We start from the raw sequence: 22,468 nt of genomic DNA on the forward strand, positions 1-22,468 counted from the left end.
GGATGTATTTTTTGAATGCTAAAACCTACAGAAATCCAACGTTAGATTAATAACGCATGATTGTAGCTCTATGTACTGGGTATTTTTGGGCAGAAAAATCATACATTGAAAAAAAAAAAGAATTGCAAATGCATGCGCACTAAACATTGTCTACTTAATAATTGCTTAAACTATAACTACAGGCATTGACACTCAGAGTTGTTATCAAATATTTATGTTTAATACGTTGGAGATTTCATTTCAAATTTGCCGAAAGATGCTAACAATTATCACACGTTTTATAAATAATTAAAGAACCAGTCAGCGCATTTGAGTTTTGTAATTTATGTTTGATTGATTTATTCGTAATCTTATTTTCAATGATTTCTTAACCATAATTATATCTCTATAAGATGTATTTTTACGAGAATATAGTGTAATCAAAATGAGATTCAAAATTCTGAAAATATTTTTAATCTATGTAAAAGATGATGACTCCATTTCGAAGACAATGAATATTTTGTTTATTCATTGGTAATTTTGTAAAATTATGCAAATCTCGATTGTGTCTGTCCCAAACGTACGACATTTGGGTCATTGATGATTGAAATGACATGAACTATACGTTACAAGTTTTATTCGTAGTGCTAACTGAGACAGAGACACCAGAAATATTATCCATGATAAAAAGTACAAATAACTGTGATTTAATTAGGTAATAAATAGCAGTTCTAAGCCCCAGTCGAATTAACCGAGAGACAAAAACACCATATGCAGTTGATGAAGGAATATTGTTACAAAAGTAAGGTAAGTTGACTATAGAAAAATTGAAGTCATCGCGTTTATCATGAAGTTTTGTTGTTAGGCTACCATCAATGTCCATTTCCAGTAAAGTACCAAATATATATGAAACACTTGACGCAGACTCTGGTATCTGTGGTAAACAATTTTTTTGGAGAGTTAAACGTCTTTTTAAGCCACGTTTTGATCCTCCGAACGAGAAATGAATTTCTTGAGCCTAACTTCACATCTGTACGATGCCCCTAATCATATAAAGATGATTTGGATATTGTAAAAAATGTTTTAAAAGTATTGAGAACCATTTGGAATAAACATCATATTTTAGCCACTTTTAGACCTCCCAAAGAAGTTTTTATGGAACAAACGTCATTTTTAGCCACTTTTAGACCCCCCCCCCCCTTCCCCCAAGAAATCTAACCTTTTAAAATCTTCTTGCTCATGAAATCTCCATTCATTTTTCAAAAGATGATTTTGGCTATTCAAAAGTTTGAACGAGGAGTTAATGTATCCAATTCTATGTGTAAATAATGTCAGTTTTGCTACTTTTGACCCTCAAAGTTAAAATAAAATTCCTTTTACCTTGTTTCACATCGACAGGACACCTATAATCATATTCCAAGAGTTTATTTGCCAAAATAAGCTAAAAAAGCACAAACAAACAAAAACCCGTCATTTTTTAACATATAAATTGACCACTGGGATAAAAATTATTTTTTCCGAAACCTTATCGCCCATGTACAGAACACCCAAGCATACTTCAAGAGATAATCTTATTACTGTACACAAGGAGTTTTGAAAATTATTTTTTTTGTGAAAAAACGAAAGAAAAACAAAACAAAAGCAAACAATCATAAACCCCATAATTTTTTTCATCATCTAATTAACCCCTGGGATAAACGTGAAATTTACAACATTTTATTACAAATCATTAATTATAAACCACTCCAACAGTACGCCATGTGCGTCATTGATGAACTTCATTGAACTATACTTACATATTTGATTTGTAATGTTATCACAGACAAAGACAGTAGAAAAAGTAAATATATCAAAAAAGTTACAGGTTTGACTTCAACATGTGTTTTAATGGCATCTGTTTATATAATTATGTAGCTAAAAATTAATATAGAGAAAGAAAACAGAAATATTTTTTTTAAAAACACACTTTTAAACTATGATATATATTATATGATGGGATTGAATTTCTATACAAAAAGGAAGGAGTTTCGAGGCAGTTGATAGGTAAGTTTACGACAGAATTTATGAAATTAAATTTTCGGGGGAAAGGGTGGGGGAGGGAGAGTTCCGATTTACCGATCTTATTTTATGAAGCACAATTGATTTAATTTTACCATGTACGGAGAACAAAGGTTGTCATTTATAAAGTAAAAATAATTGGTTCAGCAAACAAACAAGAAAAAACAACGTTCGTGTCCAACACCTCCTTCTGTTTTCTGCTTAGCAGTTATTGTCCAGTACTTTCTCATAGGCAGAGGATGTTGGATGGAAAATGGTCGGAACATCATTTGCAAGGGAACATATTCCGCTTACAGTATCCAAGGAAACGGCCTTACATGTGACGTTGACAAGACAATGTCGTGTGCACACAGACCAACTTCCGGCTAATGTCGTGTCGGTAGAGGCGGAGACGGCAAGTTGTTTGCCGATCAGAACAAACTTGGCGCAGCAATCCTGAACTCTCTCTGGAAAAATATCATTTGAACAATTAACAGCCTATTAACAATGAATATTTATAGGGACTTAGACACGATTTTAGAACAGAATTTTTATTTTTATTTTTTATCAAATGGTTTACTTGCACATTTTGAATTATTGACCAAAATAAAAAAAAAAAAGCAACATTTAGTGAAACTTATATTAATAAAATACATGTTTAGACAATAACAAGGCTCAAGCTTTGTTCGCAAAACAAAGAATTCCAAACTCTCATTGATTATAACTCAATATCTGACCTTCAAATTTTGATAAAGCATTAAAAATACCCATTTTATTCATTCTTAACATAACAAATGGGAAACAAATTTGAAATTTTGAGCTCAAATCGTGTCCAAGTCCCTTTCAAAGGAAATTGAGAAAAGGATTTTTTTTCAAATTTGAACCGATCCTGATTGATTACACCAAGGAATCAATAAAAATAAACAAATTACAAACCATTCTTGACTTAATAGTCTTGAATACTTGCAAATCTGTGATTTATTCCTATTTTGTATTATTTTGTTCGGAATCAGTTTAATTAAAGTCAAGTGGAGTTGGTTCGTAATTCTGCAAATTTGTTTCAATTTCATGTTAATAAATATTTGTTTGAGTAACTACTTTATATGCATCTGGTAAATATCCAACATTCCCAATTTTATTTTCAAAATATTTTTTGAATAAATAAAAAACATGATGTTTGATTTATATTTCGCCTAATCATTAAATCATATTTTTACCAAACAATCAAATTCTTAAGATAACAGCTAATATTGCCGAAAAATAATTGAGATATTAACGATATATAGACGTCTTTATCAGGAAATTGTTTATTGCTTCTGCTTCACCAAACATCATCATACATGTGTACATTTTATTCAATATTTTGAAAAATAAATATGCAGACAAATCGAACCATTTGGACTTTTTCTGTTTTAGGTCGTAAAATGTATAAGACCGTGAATGGCACTATAATAGTTATTTATAGAGTTACCCTCCACAGGAACAGATGTATCTGGTCCAGGGAAAGATGTTGATATAGTGGGCTCTACAACAGTAGTCTCCACCTGCGGAGCCGATGTCGTCATGTTAGCAGCCCTAAATGACGTCATTTCATTGATTGTCGTCATACCATTCGTTGTCACGATATCATTCATTGACGTCATTTCCGTTACCATTTCTGTTGATACTACGGTAGACCCTGGTGTCAACATCATGTTATAAAAGTCAATGCTCCCGATGGGGTCCCCTGATATAATAGAAATAACAACCAATAATGCGCGAGTTAAGTATAGCAAGGAACGAGACGCTAAGTGTCGAGGTTGTTTGATGATCCGCGCCTGGCAACGAGACGTGATCCAGTTCTTTGGATCAAGTTACTGTTATAATGATAAATTAATTATATGCCCTTGTCTATTTAAGGAAGGAGTCTTTTCTGGTTTTCGACTTGTCAAACGTAAATTTGATTAGAATCTAACAAGGACTATATTTTTGGCGTAATATTGGCGTAGGAAAATATCACATGTTTCGCAATTCAGAATTGCTGCAGATTAATGAGTCTGTTTTATATGGTGGCATATCTCTGCCCCCTGTGTGCAAGTTATTTTTCTCTTAATTATGTTGACATGCAAGATAAATATGTTGACATGCAAGATAGTTATGTCAACATGCAACATAACTATGTTGACATGCAAGAAAACTGCAATCAAATAAGAGTTATAAAAAATTTCAAATATCGCCAACATGTGACATCCAAGATGCTAGATACGCTACCTATTGATGTCAACATACAACTTATTTATGTTAACATGCAACTTCTTTATGTCGACATGCAACTTATTTATGTCAACATGTAATTTAGTAATGTTAACATGCAAGATAAATATGTTGACATGCAACATATTTATGTCAACATGCAACTTAGTTATGTTGACATGCAACTTATAAGTTGCATGTCTACATATTTATCTCGCATGTAAACATAACTAAGTTGCATGTTGACATATTCATCTCGCATGTCGACATAAATAACTTGCATATCGACATTAATAAGTTGCATGTTGACATAAATAAGTTGCATGTCAGCATATTTATCTTGCATGTTAACATAAATAAGTTGCATGTCGACATAGAAAGATAGTATCTAGCATCTTGGATGTCACAGGTGGGCGATGTTTTGAGATTTTGTATAATTCATATCAGATTGCAATTTCTTTCATGTCAACATGTTGACATAACTATCTTGCATGTCAACATATTTATCTTGCATGTCGACATATTTGATAGAAAAATAACTTGCACACAAGGGGCAGAGATATGCCACCATAGTTTTAGCATTTTAAAAACAATAACATCAATGATGGATTTTTTTTTTACTAATGTGAACTAATGATATGATACTTGGTTTTCAGAATATGTTTTTAAAATATGATTCGCCTATCAAATAACATCTTTATAAGCTTTTTAAAGCGCCTATTCTATACATTGATTTTTGTGAGAAAAAAATCATGAAAATCAGTTTTTATTCCTATTAAATGGTCAATATATTAGCTTTTCTGTGAATTCATATTTATATATAAAGTCTTCATAATACATAAAAATCAGAAATATTTTATTATTGGAAGCATAAAAAATAATCAAAATTTCTTCAAAATTTAAGAAAATTAGAGGAAATGCGGGCTAGGCAATATCAATTTTAGTATAAATATTTATTCCAATTTAGTATAATAAGCTGATAAAAATTCTGATATTCTATCATTTCTTTGAAGAATAGAATCTTCAAATCTTAAACAAATGTCTACAAAACTACAAAGATCTACACTTATTTTTATCATCCTTTAGGTTGAGGGAAAAGGTAGTGACCTTGACCTGACCTTTATGCGAAAACAAAAAGGTCAAATTTGATCAAACTGATAGAATCATTTGGTAATATGATCTGTTTGGCTGTGTCAAAATTTCATAAATTTCTTATTATAAGAAGTATGTGTGATAACGAGAAGACTCCTTCCCTAAAAGTTTTAAGTACAAAACTTTTCTGTGAAAAACCAACTGTATGACGTCAATCTTTTTAAACGCTCTTCAGACGTTCTTTAATGCGACTACATCTTCAGTTTCAGAGGTTGGCAATACGGAAATGGAAAACCACATTGTGGTGATTCGGATAACCGGATCACACTCTTATAAATTGACAGTTTCAAGAAAGGAAAATTAACAAAGCTTCTTTTTTTATTTATTTACCCGGTTGGTGCTTAACTGTTGACTTTATCTTTAACCCAAAAAGGACCTTTAAATACCCGTAACGCTTGAGGGTCCTAAATTGAGACAAACATAGACAACTACATTTACATAGTGGGTATGTCCAGTATATGACAGCAAAATACACAAAATTGTACGCGAATTTCTTATTGAACAGGGCAACTGCCATTTTATCATTAAAGATGCAGTCAAAAAGATGACAATATTTCTTTATATTTTGAATAAGATAATCCATAGAGCATCATGAATAAATTTAGTCCTTTAGAACGTCTGATTTTGTTTTTGATTGTAATTATCATCTTTGTTAGGAAAGGGTTTCTAATCCGCACCGCTTCTCACGAACCCTTGAGAAGCGGTGCGGACCAGGAACCCCTGGCTAGCGAAGATGGGTAATTGTTGTAAATGATGATTATTATAATTATCATTGCATATTTTGACAAGATTCACGATTAGTCTAGATAAACACGTGGAATAATTTTTTTCGACTATATTTTTATTTACCCAATACTTTATATTCGATCTGGGGGGACATATATTTTATCTGAAAGATTTAATTTTAATGACCTGTACATGCATATTTAAAACTACATTATTTTTCCTTAAAAAATAGTTTATCAAATTATTTTATTTTTATGCTCCTAAGAAATTACAAATTTCAAAAAATTGTATAGGAAATCGAGCATTCTATAAAAAGTTTTTCTATGCATGGAAATATTCAGTCGACCTACAAAACCACTTTACACGACAATCTATGAGGATTCATTCTATAATAAAAAGGTTTTTTTTACATCCATATTAAAATATCTGAAACTTTCGAAAACACTATTCGAATATACTTACCATACTCCGGATAGGTATACGTGCTAGGGTCACACAGGTCCGGAATTCCTCCTTGGGTCTTCCCTATGATAGAGGTATTGTAGAACTGGAAACAGGACATATCCCCGGTGAAGTAGTCCTTGTTATCATAGGACACACCGAACAGGACGTCCCCGGACAGCCGCATGTTCTCCATTGACGTCTTATCCGTTATTGTGAATTGATCGACCTCACCGTTTGCAAAAATATCAAGTTGAGGAGCAGGCCAAAGGATGTTCCAGGTCAGTGCCAGTAGCGTCCATTCTCCTGGGAGAACCAATGTGTTTGCTGTCTTGAGGTTTCTTCTGGAACATTTCTCTATAGTACACTCGTATATACCAAGTGTGATTGTGCCATCCTTGTTCAGCAGCAGCTGCATGCCGGGATAGGTCCCGTTACCTTCATACTGCATCAACACAGCCTTTTGTCCTACACTTGGATAAACGTAGAAGGCCCACGTGACTGCATGTTCTCCATCTAAGGAACCGTCGTTGATAAACTTCATGTAGGAGTTTTTCGCAGCATCGAACTGTAATTTGCCCAAACCAACCTCAGGGCCAGATGTGGCATACATCACATCATAATAGACGCCGTATATGTTTTTGATGACTGAGTAGCCGGTGTTATTGTGAAGGTAGTCAGTGACGGGCCAGATGGCCTGGGGGTCAGGGTCACCAATAGACACATTGTTGTCCACCTTTCTCTCTCCCTTAAGATCGACATGATCCAAACACAAGGCAACTGAAAGAACCAAATCATTGTAAAAGTAAACCTGTTCTGATTATGATTAACCCGTGCTGACTTTTTAAAGCGTAAAGTTAATCATTATCATGAACCTAAAATGAATTTCTGCAGCATGTAGGTAACCTGAGATGATTCTTTTAAAATGCTTAATGACTGAGATCAACCCAGATTGTAAATTTCAACGACATAAAAGTGATGTTTATTATTAATGAATTAGATAAAAAAAAATATGTAAATGAGGTGAAAAAAACTTAGGTAATTAAAATGGTAAAGATAGTATTTTGAAGGAATATTTTTTTGAATTCCCGGAGCCTTTGCAATCTTTTAGATTATATACTATTAGATACAGTTTTCCCCAAAAACGTTGATCATCTTCCTGTTAATTAAAAGGGTGATTGTACCAATCCAGACAATTTTAGAGATAAGTCTTGTTAGTACAATTATTAAATAATTTACTTCTTATCAAACAACAAACTGTTAGATTTGTCAAAATCGCACAATGCCATTATGGATATCAAGTTTAAATTTGAACCTAATTATTGTACATGAAATGCAATAATTTGTTCGAGCTAATGTATGCAGATGATATCGTACTTTTCTCTGACTTTGTTGAAGATTGGAAATGCTTTCCTTACACCGAAAACATTGCGAGCAATTGTTTAAAAGATAATTATCTGATATATTTAAAGACTTATTGTACATGTATTTAGAGTGACAATCTGTTTTTAAATGTTTCTAGACCTTAAACAATCCTAATTTTCCAATGCATGACGTGTTCAGTCATCTCTAGACAACTCGGTCTTCGGTAATTGAAGCTCTTATTGTCTACATCCTTATCAATTTTTATGATTTTTTATTTTTAATCGTAATACTTTACCAAAATTAGCAAAAATTTAAAACAATTTACTTCCAAGTAACGATAGTATTCCGTGACAACACAATATCACTTTTTATTGTTCGAAAATCCAACTTCGGAAATGAAAAACTTTCCTAAGTGCAAATGCACTTGTATTTTGTGCATGTGCCATCTTTAGAAAATCATTTAAGGAGTCTATTTAAATGTCAATTCCGAAAACTGGGTCCAAAATACTTGCAGAAATTCGCTTACGTTAATTTAAATACATTTTATTGGTTAAAAATCAAATGTGACGAAAATGAATTCAAGAAGGATTGGAAAACAGGCACAGCTAATGTTTATCCTCTTCTCAAGTATTAATTTCTTGATTATGACTTACTTGAGATTATTTTTACAGTGTAAAGTTGATAATTATGAAGCACCCAAGATGAATTTAACAGTGTACATGTGATCACTAGTATGATTAATTCAACATTAAATTCACTCTTTAAACGGGATCATAATGATTAACATGTAATCATTTGTTTTAATCTTCCTATATCTTTCCTCTTTTAACAAAAGACACCTCTTACAATGGCATCGATTAAATGCAATTACGAAAATGCTTTAGTTTGTATACTGTAAGTCGTTTCAATTCCACGGTGTTAATATTTCACGAATTCTCATAAAGTACCAATTGCGATTATTTTAATTTCACGCTGCTAGAAAATCCATTGATCAGAATATAGGCATGGAAACGTTTTTGAAAAACTAATGATAGTATTCACGATGGGTTTAAATTCCGGCGAAATGATAAATCGCGAACATAATAAAATTAAAACCAACGTGATTATTTGCCAATCTACAGTATATTTCAAATAAAATATATTGTTCGGGGTTAAAACACCGCGTTCACAATAGAGACTTATACACCATACAATCATCCATTAGTTAGACTTATGCACCATACAATCATCCATTAGTTAGACTTATACATCATACAATCATCCATTAGTTAGACTTATACACTATACAATCATCCATTAGTTAGACTTATACACTATACAATCATCCATTAGTTAGACTTATACACCATACAATCATCCATTAGTTAGCAGAATATAGTTGAGATTGAGATGTTTTAGATAGATTTTTATTCTTTTCTTCTGGTGCACGGACATTCAACTGTTGGACTAAATTTTACGTATTTTTATTTATTCAAATTAACATCATCAGTCGGTCTTTGTTAATTTAGTTGAATGATGTATATCTGTAAAATAATTCATATCACTCTTATTCTAAGCATAAAATTGTTAGTTTGGTTGAAAGAATGTTTTTGTTATAAGGCTTGATTAAGTTTTCATAGTGTTTAAAGAAATAAATAATCGAAATTCAGATTTAAACATCGCAAGCAAGAAAACATTTGTACTGTTCGTCAGACCAGTTAGTTTCTGTTAATACTTTATATTATTCAAAATGCACTGCCCCGCATATTGTACTATCACAAATACCCTGATTCTATCTTGAATACATTAATAAAACTTACTAGCTAGACATATTACAATAATAAGATTTAAAAAAGAACAACAAAGTTTTAACGTTAACATGGCATCTGTTTGAAATGATCAGAGGTTCGTGTTGCTCTGCCGGAAATTCGTATTTCGCTTAATGATTTTTGAGATGATTGACAGTTTGTTATTGTCATTTTTCATTAGTTTAAAAAAAATAAAGTATTAAAAAGATTTCTATTTTAAATACTCACCTATGAGAAAAATGAAAATTATTTTCATTGCTGCTTCGCAGTGCTGATGTTGTACTACACTACTGCTTATTGAAAAGTTGCGCATGTATAAAAACCCTCACCAATGTAGCATTACATTAGTAAATTATAATGCTTTGAACTTGTTTAATGGATTAATTGATTCCTCGTTAGGTGAAATATTTACACGTTTCTGGGCCATAAGACTTATTCCAATACACGCTTGTGAAGAAGCTGTGTTTGTGCATACTGTGGTTAGCGTATTCTTATATAAAAATATACCTTCGTTTGAATCAGAGTGACCCTGTTATAGCAAGGGTTTATTTGATGTCAGCATATTCCGGCATACCAAGGCTTTTTTGCTATCAGCATATTCTGGCACACAGCACGCGTGTTCTTCGTAGCAAACCTTTATTTGACACCAGCATATTTTGGCAGACCAACTATATTTGTTTGAATCAGAGTGTTCTGGCATAGCCAACCTTCATATGCTATCAACGTATCAAAGCTTTATTTTTACTTTAAGTCAAAGTAATTTGGAGTAAGAAATTTTTTTTCTGTAATCAGCTTATTCAGGTATAAGCAAATCTTCATTTGTTGTAAGCGTTTTCTTGTACTAAAAGGCCTTCATTCGTAACCCGTATATTCTGGTATGCATATAATTTTTATCTGTAATCAGCATATACTGGTATATACCCAACCTTTATTTGTAATTAGCGCATTCTGGTATGTACATCAAATCTTTATTGGTTACCGGGGCATTCTGGTGTATACCCAACCTTTATTTGTATTTAGCGCATTCTGGTATGTAGATCAAACCTTTATTGGTTACCGGGGCATTCTGGTGTATACCCAACCTTTATTTGTATTTAGCGCATTCTGGTATGTAGATTAAACCTTTATTGGTTACCGGGACATTCTGGTGTATACCCAACCTTTATTTGTATTTAGTGCATTCTGGTATGTAGATGAAATCTTTATTGGTTACCGGGACATTCTGGTGTATACCCAACCTTTATTTGTATTTAGCGCATTCTGGTATGTAGAGCAAACCTTTATTGGTTACCGGGACATTCTAGTATATACAACCTTTATTTGTATTTAGCGCATTCTGGTATGTAGAGCAAACCTTTATTGGTTACCGGGGCATTCTGGTGTATACACAACCTTTATTTGTATTTAGCGCATTCTGGTATGTAGATTAAATCTTTATTGGTTAGGGGGACATTCTGGTGTATACCCAACCTTTATTTGTATTTAGCGATTCTGGTATGTAGATCAAACCTTTCTTGGTTATCGGGGCATTCTGGTGTATACCCAACCTTTATTTGTATTTAGCGGTTCTGTTATATAGAACAAATCTTTGTTGGTTACGGGGCATTCTGGTGTCTACCTAAGTTATATGTAATGACTGTATTTTAATATTCATATACATGTATACCAAACCTTTGCCTGTGATAAGCGCAATATGGTACACTCTAAATTTATCTGTGATATGAGTATCATGATATACACAGAAACTTTATCTTCGATTAGCGCATTATGGTATGTACCCAGTTAATCTTTGGTAAGCATATCATGGTATTCCTAATCTGTATGATAAGCGTTTAATTGTATACACATCTTAACCTTTTTATTTCTTTTTATAGCCTTTCTATCAATATAGGTTACCAAGAAACCGCGCACAACTGTCTATGAAACACATCAAAATTCTGTACAAGTAATTCATAACAACATCAACTCAATATTGTTCAATAAAAACCATTTTTCAAGCTAATTTTTCTATCTTCTTATTCATTTTAAGCATAGATAAACAGTTTCTAACGTTTAACAAATTCATTATAGGTTTAAAATTGAAATTTTCACTTCAACATTCAAAATGTAAACAAAAGCTTTGTTTACATGGCAAATAATTGTAAGCTCTGTAACTCGCTTAAAACTCACAAATGACACTCAAATTTTGGTTGCTTATTAAGAATGCCTCACTGAAGCATTGTAAACATTAAAATCGGAAAAATATTTTTCGACCAAAATCGTGACCATGTCCCTTTAACAGAATATACCGAATAAAATGTTGAGTCTTTTAGTTATAGTTTTCTGTTACTTCTTTAATCTGTGACATACATGATCATGATCATGATAAAAATTCAGTCATTCCAAAGTTTAATGTTAAAGTATCAAACGATAAAAATGATCATATTCTATAATTGAATCATAAGAGTAACTCACAATTTCTTCAGGAATACTACATTTTAACGGCAATACATTTTATTTGCAAGATTTATTTGTTTTAATTATCAAAGAAGTAAGCAACCAACAAGCAGTAAGATATACAACTTGTTAAAAAAATCCATACATGTGTCAAAAACTCAAAATTGCTTATACAGTACTGTAACTTATTTAAGAAAGAGAAAAAAAAAATCAGCATTCTTTGAGACAGAAACATAAAAACTATGCATTTATACACACAGTTATACAGATATAATGTTAAGGTCAGAGATAAAATATTTTCATTTATGCATAACATTTAACATAACTTGGTACATTGCTCTTCTGTAATGTAATTGTAAAGAGATAGAGAAAAAAAAGGACAAGGAAAGAACAAATTTAGGGAATGAAGAGTTTAACATTACATATCTACTATAAAACAGTGTATAGTAAGAAAAACTAAGGAAAAAAGTCATTAAATCAAAGTATAAGACACCATTTCTGCCACAAAACATTGAAACTATTGATTTTTGCTCTGTTATTAGCATTGTATCTCAGGATGTTAAAGTAAAAACTGAGGGAGGGTATTTCTTCATACCCTTACAACACATTGAATGAATGTCTCTTCTGACCAAACTAAATTATTACCAAACAAAGACTGAACTGTTTAACATGGTCAATGTTTTAGGAACAACCGACATTCTAAACGACGATCAGTTACCTCCAAGTACTGCCACACATTGTCTGGACCTTGATAAGAATTTGTCCTGTGTCTGTGTTTCTTAGCTCAAGGTACAAAAGTTTAAATGCATATGGGAAATCGGTTATAAAAATATAATGAAAAGAAAACTGGCGGACCAAAGATGTTTGAGTTCTTGTAGGAATCAATACAGAAAATAAATAGAGTGAAATCTATTTATATAAACTTATTCTGATCAATTGTTAATTTTACCTTGAACGTTCATTGTGTCTCTCGTATACTAATTAACCAGATAGCTGATTATGCCGTGCTTACAGAGTGGTTTGGTAGGAGCTCGCTAAAGTTACATCATTTAATGGTTCGCAACTTAAAGCTGCATCTACAAATCAGACAAATTATGTAACCATTGAGACCTATTTGCTTCTATGCATCTCTCTCTCTCTCTCTCTCTCTCTCTCTCTCTCTCTCTCTCTCTCTCTCTCTATAGTGGGACACTTGTTTTGATGTCTATATGGTCAAACTTGTGCAACTTTTAAGCTAAGAAAAGTAATGTATGAACAAATTTGGAACGTATGTACATAATACATGTATTTCAAATTACGAAATGATTTGTTACCATGATATAGGTATTTTGCCCGTCATCCTGTTCCAGGTACTTATAGGTATGGAATGAGTATTGTATCTACATGGATACTGGTTGGCTGTGAAGCCTAAAGTAAATACTGTGGTTTTATCAATATTCGTTGAATACCAATTTTCGTGGATTTCGTTGTTAAGTTGATCCTTGAAATTAAATGTTCATTGAAGTGCAATTTCTATTAAGATTTTGTATTGATAGGGTCATTGGCATCGAATTTACGTGTCCTTGAAACTGTGATTTTCACTTTATCCACGAAAATTGATACCCTTGAATATAAATGAAACCACAGTAATCAATGAATGTGAGAGGAAGGTAACACGAGAACAGAATGGAACCAGATATTGCTACCTTGAATTCATGAATACGGTAGTTTTTGCAAATTGAAGCAGGAATGATTCAAATAATCTAGGCTTTCATTGTCATTGTTTAATGCAGATTGAAGATAAAATAATTAAGATTATTTGTCAATATTGCAGTTGTTTGTATAAGGTAAGGTAACAGAAACGATTTCTTATTTCTACAGAACTAAGACCTCCCTTAAATACAATGATGAAATGAAAAACATTTTAGAAACAATATACGATACAACAAAGATTTTTTTCACATATTTTACATCAATGTAATGTGCTCGAATGCCGATTGTTTAACTTGTAAACATGAGTACAAATAATTGTTTAAATTCGAACAGAATTTAATCAAATAAATGCTTCTTAAGAACGTCTAATTGTTGAGAAAATGTCAATAAACTTTCCACCGCGGGAATATCACAAATCAGTCCTGCTTGGTCATATGTACGGAAGCGTAGCAGGGCCTACACTTACTGAGTTTCAACTTATAAACTGCCCTCTTTTTTCTTTTATTATCAAAATATAAAGTATTGAGACCTCTTTTTATGCAAATGTATTGAATAGTATTTTGTGATGTCTATATACTTTATATCACTTTATTGAATTATACCAGTTTTATTGCTATCTACATTATCGACTTCACAAAATATGAAGTTTGAAATGTTGATTTAAGATTTAATTATATTGTGATAGACGTTTAGACAAAAATCAATGACATAAATGTTTGATAGTCATGTCGATATTTATATCAATTCATTGAAAATATTGATATCGAATGAACTTCGCGGAGCAGGGTTCCTTACGTCACCTCACTCTAATCTAGCTTGAGACGGCATATGTAGACTGACATTGACAGATGGATACAAACAAAAGTCAAAGAACAGTCATTACTTTACACTTATAAAAATTCCAATTCATATAAGTATTTGATACGTAACTAGAGGGCTGCTGAACCGTAAACAACCCCTAACGCGGGGGAGTCGACAAAAAGTAGGGGGCAGTCGATTTTCTTCGCTTCGGAGACGGATGGAATTTAGGTCACGCTTTTTGTAGGTATTTATAAGAAGTATTTCCAAAAAATATATACCGCACGGACGACAGCGATAGTAAAACTTTGTGTCTGTCATTTGTCCAAGATCTCTATGCGTCTAGTAGTCTCAAACACTTCGAAACTCTTGGACAGATTTCAAATTCACGGTGTTCGGGTCGTCAAAACATGCATGATTTGTAAAATATACGACTTGATTTGGGTTACTGTCAGTGGAAACAGTCGAACAAATGATCAACTTTATAAGTGTGTAATAATCAGTTCTTAACAAATCTTAGGAAAAAATGAATAATCAAAACGTTTTCTGTTCCGATGTAACGGTAACGTAGGGGGGGGGGGGGGTCGATTTTCGGAAATCAGAGCGCACGGGGGAGTAAATAAAATTCAATTCACTCTATCGGGAATGTTCAACTTGTTTTTTCGTAATGAATAGCATACAATCGAAGTCTATAAAATTCGACTTAATCTAATTTAAAAAAAAAACGGTTTTACTTATTCACAGATATTTAAGCAATAAAGACAGGTTCATGTACTACTCATGTTTTTCATTTAATTTCGGGGTTTTTTTTTATTTTTTTTTTTAGAAAAAGATTAAATTAAAAAAGAATACATTTATTAAAAGGAATTTTCTTTCTATTTCTTAAGAAACTGTACAGTTCGGCGACGCATTGATACGAACCATATGTGTTTGAACGTATTCATAAACGTTTAATTGACTTTCAAAAACTACTTTTTAATCAATTGTTTTAAAAAATTATTTGAAGAGCTATATTGATTATTTTACATTGGTTATTGATGTTTTTTTGTACTTTTTATGTTAAAATTGCGTGCGGTTTTTTTTTTCCTTGATTGAAACGTTTTGACAGTTGATGAAAAATAAAATGCTTTTTTTAGTGATTCATGCGGGATATGAAGATGGCGACATTGCAGAAAAAATGCAAAATTAAACAAACAATATTTTTACTCCCCCGTGCGTTCTGTTTTCCGAAAATCGACTCCCCCTTACGTTATCGTAAGATCTGAACAGAAAACGTTTTGATTATTCATTGTTTCCCAAGATTTGTTAAGAACTGATTATTACACACTTATAAAGTTGATCATTTGTTCGACTGTTTCCACTGTCTGTAACCCAAAGCAAGTCGTATATTTTACAAATCATGCATGTTTTGACGACACGATCACCGTGAATTTGAAATCTGTCCAAGAGTATCGAAGTGTTTAAGACTACTAGACGCATAGAGATCTTGGACCAATGACCGACACAAAGTTTTACTATCGCTGTCTTCCGTGCGGTATATATTTTTTGGAAATACTTCTTATAAATACCTACAAAAGGCGTGACCTAAATTCCATCCGTCTCCGAAGGGAAGAAAATCGACTCCCCCCTACTTTTTGTCGACTCCCCCGCTTTAGGGGTTGTTTACGGTGTGCTGTATGAGCTATATTTAAGCATTTCGTTATGATCTTCTATGTTTGGGATACTCGATCTCCATTAAAAATTTGATAATTTAATACCTTGTAAAATTTTAGTAATAATTTTTTGCATGAGAGTCTGTTGCCTTCCGATGTATTGTCTTTTAACTCTCAATTGATTTATGTCAATGATTCGTGCCACTTTCTTTGTATTCAGATTCTCAAAGAATTGCTTTTAATGACTTCATTTTTCAGATATGTGTAATGTATAGTCAAGTATAACAAAAGAGCCCTTCAATCCTTGAATACTCAAAGGCTCCGCCTTCTCATGCCAAAAGGTTTATAATAGATTTCATCCACACTCTCGGGACATCAAGTACCTATTAAATTGATTTTTTTTTTTTGCATTTTGGACGCTCTTCTTACGAATTTGCAAAATATATGCCATGATATTAAAGTACAAGGTTTTCAATCATATCTGATGAGATCTTTTGAGACAATGAAAAAATAGATGTCATTAAAATAAGTCCATATTTCTTTCACATACTTTAATTTTATTGAAAAACAATATACATGTAATAACATCTGTACAAAACAATAAAAAGTAAGTTAAAAAGTTACAGTATTACAAAAGATCATTATTTCTCTTCATTTTGATGTTACTTTCCCTCTGCAATTATTTCCTACTATTGCAGAAACAAACACAACAATACAGTAAATCGGGAGATATCCATGTTTGACTCACAGAGAACCGTGCAGATAATCACAATTATCACAGACTTCACAAACTACTTTGTCTTTCAGTAATTTTGTGTTGGAGGACTATGAGGCCATGATGGCTGAAGCTGAGGCTAGCCTGGAGGCAGACTGGCTCTTCATCACTCCGTCCCCCATCAGGCGAGCCGCGCGCTCCTGTGTCATCTCCAACTCACGCCAACGGCTCTCTTCTAGGGCCTTCTACCAAAGGAAAAACAATACAACGTAATCAGTAGATGTAGTAACCAAAACCAGAAGTCAGTCACTGAGTGCTTAACTACCATCACAAAGGATATACTTATTACTTATACAGTGACAGCCCTGCAGATTAAATGTTTACAGTTCTTTCAATATCAAAACTGTTTTAAGTTGCATAGCCAACACAGATCCAACATGATATCATTTCCCATGATATGAAGCAACTTGCTGTAAACCAAACATTGCTGGGAAATATGGACTGAACAAACCATTTGGTATTTCAAGTGCAAACGATTAGCACAATGGTTAATCAAAGTACTGAAGTACTGACGGGAGTTGATTTTATCGATTATCATTTATTTTAAAATTAACTTATCTTGCATGGTAATTAGTTTCTAGTTTGTATTTGAATTACGCACTTTTTTATTATATGAATTTTTAAATTTTTTTAAGACTTTTCCGACAAGAATTTCGAGAAACCCCATATGAATCATGTTTAGTAATATTTAAAGATAGATTTGAAACTATGTATAAGTATTCGAAGCTATTCTAAAAAATTTATGGATCCAAGCACTATTGATATCGAACTCTAGTCTTGTTCAACCAGACGCTCGGCTGTCTCCGTTAATCTCCGACAAGCAAGAGAGCCTTTCTGCTTGTCAGAGATTTACGGAGTCAGCTGAGCGTTTGGTTGAACGAGGCTATATTAAACTACGGCGTAGGAATACATGAGACTATTAAAATATCTTATTTGTTCATATTATATAAAATCTGACTATTTTCAAATTGTTTATTGATAAGTTTCCTTGAAAAACAATGCTTCAGCATACATTACTTAGATCTATTATTTTCAAGAACTAAGTCTTGTCAGCGGTGATGATTTGTGCTTAGGTCCAAACACTGTTTCACTTTCGGTTTGCCAGAGTAACTGCATAGGAGAGTTGATTAAAATCAACTCCCAAAAATCAAATGAGTTTTATTGAAATTGTTAAAATGGTGTCATGCTAACTAACCATAATGAACGGCAACTCATTACAGATTAAGAGGGGGTGGTGGTCATTTGTCAGTTCGAGACACTAGTTCAATACACCATAAAAAATCATAAAAAATATTGTTTTTTTAGATTACTATAGTATATTAAGTCTATTAAATCACACACATTTAATATCTTCATAGGTGAAGTGACTTGAGACCAAGATGGAATTCTTTACTGAAACCTTCTGCTGTTCATAAATTTGTAATCATATTTGTCTTTATGCAGGAATGACTATTAATTGATCAATAAGAAGTGTGTAGGTACATTGTCTAGACCAGGGATGGGGTAATTGAAAAAAGTATTTGTAATTGAGTGTAACTAATTACATTTTTCAAAGTAATTGAAAGTAATTTGTAATTGAGTCTGTCTTCAATTACAAGTAATTGAATGTATTTAAATACATTCCAAAAATATTGTGTATTTTCAATTACTTTTCAATTACATATCAATTACTTTTTTTCAAGTTTAAAATATAAAAAAGGTGTCTTATAATGATAAATAGATTTTATACATGTTTGGCATGGACTTTTGTTAATACAATAATTAAATGTCCCATAATGTTTCATATGTTTATACAGCATAACACACAGCCCAGGATCTTTGATGCGCATGCGTGAAGAAGGGCGGCAGGTACAATCTACAGGGAGTGATTTTTCTATTATTTTGTAAAATATGTACTAGTTTGTGTTCGAAAGTGTCAACATATTTATGGAACAACTTGTGCCGGTCAAATGACTCGCTCGAATAAACGAAAACGGAAAAATAAGACGGTCAACGTGAGTGGTTATGTAAGAAAAAACTAAAATGTGCAAATCTGAGGCACAGAGTTGAAATGAAAAAACAATTGTGTAACTTAAGATCAAAAAATCCTAAAGAGTATTGGAAAATTTTGAACTCTGATGTTGACAAACAAAGGTGTAGTGCAGATTTACATGATCTTTTTACATTTTATAAAGAATGTTGTAACAGCAGTTGTTTATATCATGATGAATCAAAGAACAGTGTATTTTCCCTGGAAGAACTTGTACTAATCCTTCTTCACAATGTAATTTTTGTATATATCTTCTCTACACTGTAAACACAGTTTATTGAGAATAAAGTTCATTGTCATTGTCAATAGGCAAAGATCTAATTTTGTGGAGGTGTGAACTCCTCTAATACCCAAGAACCCCCATTGATTTTAGACTTGAGGGAGTCAAAATATCTCATTCTTGTGAATTATAGCAATTATTATTTATATACTGATATACTGTACTGCCGAAAGTTGTACTTTCTGAATAAACAAGTTTTAATATGTGAATAAAAATTAATTCACTATAGAGAAAATATCATTCATAACCAAAAATGAACTCGATGGTACTTAATGAATTTAATGTTAAAGAAAAAATTTCTAGAAATTTTCAAGAAATCTGATCTGAACTGAAATATACAACCTTTAAAAACAACCGTACATAAAGCTCTATATATCTTAATGCTGTTAATATATGTATATGTTCTCAAGATTTAAAAAAATAAAACTAAAGTATTTGAAATGTAATTAATTACATTTATCAAAGTAATTGAGAGTAATTAATTACAAAAAATCAATGTAATTGTAATTGCAAGTAATTGATAATATTGTCAATGTATTTGAAAGTAATTAATTACTTTTCAAAGTAATTGACCCCAACTCTGGTCTAGACTCAGTAGGAATAATGATTTCTGTGTTGTCAGTACATTGTCTAGACTCAGTAGGAATAATGATTTCTGTGTTTCTGATGCAATCTGGTTTTGATTGCTTAGATTGATAAAATGAAAGGCCTTTTAGAAATTAAATATTAAAAAACATATATTTGTTCACATATAATTACATGCCTCACAGTTTATAGATCATACGAGCATTTCAAAGTTCAATGTGTTTCCAAGGCAAATGTTTAATTTGTAAACATAAGCAACATTGATCAAGTAAACATAGATATAATTTGATAAGATAATTGTTCAAATTTTTGAAATTATTCAATATCCAATTTGATTAAAATATTTCTGTAAATTTGCTTTTTCCTTACTAGTGGCTTATGAATGTCCTATTTATAGTCATTTTTAAATTTATTCAAACTGGGTTTTTTTTTCAAAATTAATTAAATTTATTTAAATCAATTGTAAAAAATAATGGTCTTTCATTCAGATGTTTGAATGAAATTGAGCAGTTCTTCCATATTTCTGTTAAAGTTAATAGCTTATATTATAGTATACTTGCGATAATTAGTGTCAACTTTAAATGAAACACGTTTTTTTAGCTATAAAGTTGCCTTTCTTCAATCTATCACATGATATTGACAGCTAATTTAAGACTACCAGTAGAACCGTATTATACAAAAGACAGTGAGGAGGGTCAATACCTTCAGAAACTTGAACAATTATTAAATTAAATTGTATCTAAGTTTACTTGATCAAAAGTGCTTATGTTTACAAATTAAACATTTGGCTTGGAAACACATTGAACTTTGAAATGCTCGTATGATCCATAAATTGAGAGCCATCTAATTATTTGCTATTGATAAATATATGGTTTTTATGTAGTTTCTGATTGAGGCCTTTCCTTTTACCTACCTACATAATCGAGACTAGATTGCATCGGAATTAAACACAGAAATCATTATTCCTATAGAACTAACCACCAGTGTCAGGGTGCAATTATACTTGATATACACTTCACTAATACTTTATAACTTATTTAATGACTTTTTGTTCAATCATCATTTGGTTTACACATGGTTTTACATAATTCTACTTTCAGTTTCAATAATTCTAGCTTTTGGTTGACTCCTTGTCTGATATATACATACTGTTTATAGGATTCTACTTTCAGTTTCAATGACCTACCTTTTGGTTGATAAGACTCCTTGTCTGGTTCACTGACTGTTTACTTGGGACTACTTTCAGTTTTTCCTGCTCTCTTTTTCGCTGTGCCTTTCTTTCCTCTAGTTTTTTCTCCAACTCCAGAAGTTTAGAATCTTTTATTTCAGGCTTCTTTGGAATTAGACCTTTTTTCTTGCACTCAAATCTAAATCAAATTCAGTAAAATTGCCTAATACTATATGCTATCTTTTTTCATACAATATGTAATTTTGTCTTTCGTGATGCTCTCAATAGAATTATACAAGTAGTACATGTATTAATATTTTGACAAACTGTAAATTCCTAATTAAACGCGAGGAATTAATATCCGCGTAAAATCGCGAGAAGCACCCCTTGCCAATTTTAAAATCCTGCTTTAATTTTCTGAGAGCTGAAAATTATAAAAATGTAAGTATACAAATAGCATGTTTGCGATTTTATATTCTCGCAATTTGATACAAAATGGGCTGGGGGAATCCCTGAATTAAGTACGCGAGTAAAATGAGGAATCTATAGTACATGAATTTTCTCCTTTATTTTAAAAAATCTTTTTGCTATTTCACAATGGTATGGTTACTGGTTACACTGAACTGTTCTACTCACGTTACTAGTTTTGTCCATGTATTTGATCAAATATTTAAGCATTGACCTGTTTCCATCAGATTTATATCTGACCTGAGATTTGAGCACTAAACTGTTTACCTTACGGCTCCAGTCGATGTTTAGATATGGTTTCCAGTGTTTCTAACAGCATCTGATCCTTAGCCTAAATGATAAACAGAGGTCAAATTGGGTACCTGTAATTTTAATCTTAGATTTTTCAATTCTTTGAAGGCATCAATAAAGATCTCACTTGTTTGGATGCCAAGATATCATCTCGCCTCTGTTCCTCTGTCTCTTTTTCTGCTATTCTAAATAGGGACAGTCTTTCTCTGAGCTATTCAACATAAACAAAATATTTTAATTCAACAAGGGAACAATTTGAAACCATATAAGAAATATCTTAACACAGATAATATACCGGTACTGCAAATTAATATAAATGAAATAACAATTAAAGATAAAAAATAATTTTAAATATTGATTGATTTTTAGAAGGACATGTTCCAATAATAGATAAACCTTCTAACTGACCTCTGCAATGGACATCTCACTGAGCAATCCATGGCCGGATGTAGCTGTCAGATCCACAAACTTCTGTTGGATTATTGGGACGGCTTCCATTGCTCGGATCTGATGGATCAGCTCCATCCGTCTCCTCATTTCTTCCTCAGCCTGAAAGCAACATAGAATTTGTAAGC

At 32.1% G+C, this 22,468-nt stretch overlaps 2 protein-coding genes across 2 annotated transcripts in view; both read right to left on the reverse strand.

Moving 5' to 3' along the window:
• Nucleotides 1–497: 497 nt before the first annotated feature.
• Nucleotides 498–10,114, reverse strand: LOC117689836 (uncharacterized). Its single transcript, XM_034472056.2, has 4 exons — nucleotides 9,948–10,114; nucleotides 6,589–7,347; nucleotides 3,488–3,742; nucleotides 498–2,483 (listed from the first exon to the last, which is right to left on the reverse strand). Exons 1-4 carry the CDS (start codon nucleotides 10,030–10,032, stop codon nucleotides 2,239–2,241), a joined length of 1,344 nt encoding a protein of 447 aa, XP_034327947.2. The 5' UTR covers nucleotides 10,033–10,114; the 3' UTR covers nucleotides 498–2,238.
• A 6,719-nt stretch (nucleotides 10,115–16,833) lies between these two features.
• The window catches only part of LOC117689839 (cilia- and flagella-associated protein 99-like), a 29,149-nt gene continuing 23,514 nt past the window's right edge, over nucleotides 16,834–22,468 (reverse strand). Inside the window, exons 6-10 of the mRNA XM_034472059.2 lie at nucleotides 22,302–22,442; nucleotides 22,021–22,104; nucleotides 21,870–21,933; nucleotides 21,153–21,333; nucleotides 16,834–17,257 (exon numbers count right to left, since the gene is read on the reverse strand). Of these exons, the coding sequence (XP_034327950.2) occupies nucleotides 21,871–21,933; nucleotides 22,021–22,104; nucleotides 22,302–22,442 (288 nt within the window). The 3' untranslated portion in view covers nucleotides 16,834–17,257; nucleotides 21,153–21,333; nucleotide 21,870. The remainder of the gene's footprint in view (nucleotides 17,258–21,152; nucleotides 21,334–21,869; nucleotides 21,934–22,020; nucleotides 22,105–22,301; nucleotides 22,443–22,468) is intronic.

This window comes from Magallana gigas, chromosome 8, assembly GCF_963853765.1.
Source record: "Magallana gigas chromosome 8, xbMagGiga1.1, whole genome shotgun sequence".
Classification (NCBI taxonomy): domain Eukaryota; kingdom Metazoa; phylum Mollusca; class Bivalvia; order Ostreida; family Ostreidae; genus Magallana; species Magallana gigas.

Bases quoted from the DNA above. Each gene is read 5' to 3' on its own strand.
- LOC117689836 (XM_034472056.2), bottom strand. From the start codon at position 10,032: ATGCGCAACTTTTCAATAAGCAGTAGTGTAGTACAACATCAGCACTGC. The intron at 7,348-9,947 runs GTGAGTATTTAA...TGGTTCTTTCAG, and splicing joins AATTTTCATTTTTCTCATAG to TTGCCTTGTGTTTGGATCAT. The intron at 2,484-3,487 runs GTAACTCTATAA...ATATTTTTCCAG, and splicing joins TACATCTGTTCCTGTGGAGG to AGAGAGTTCAGGATTGCTGC.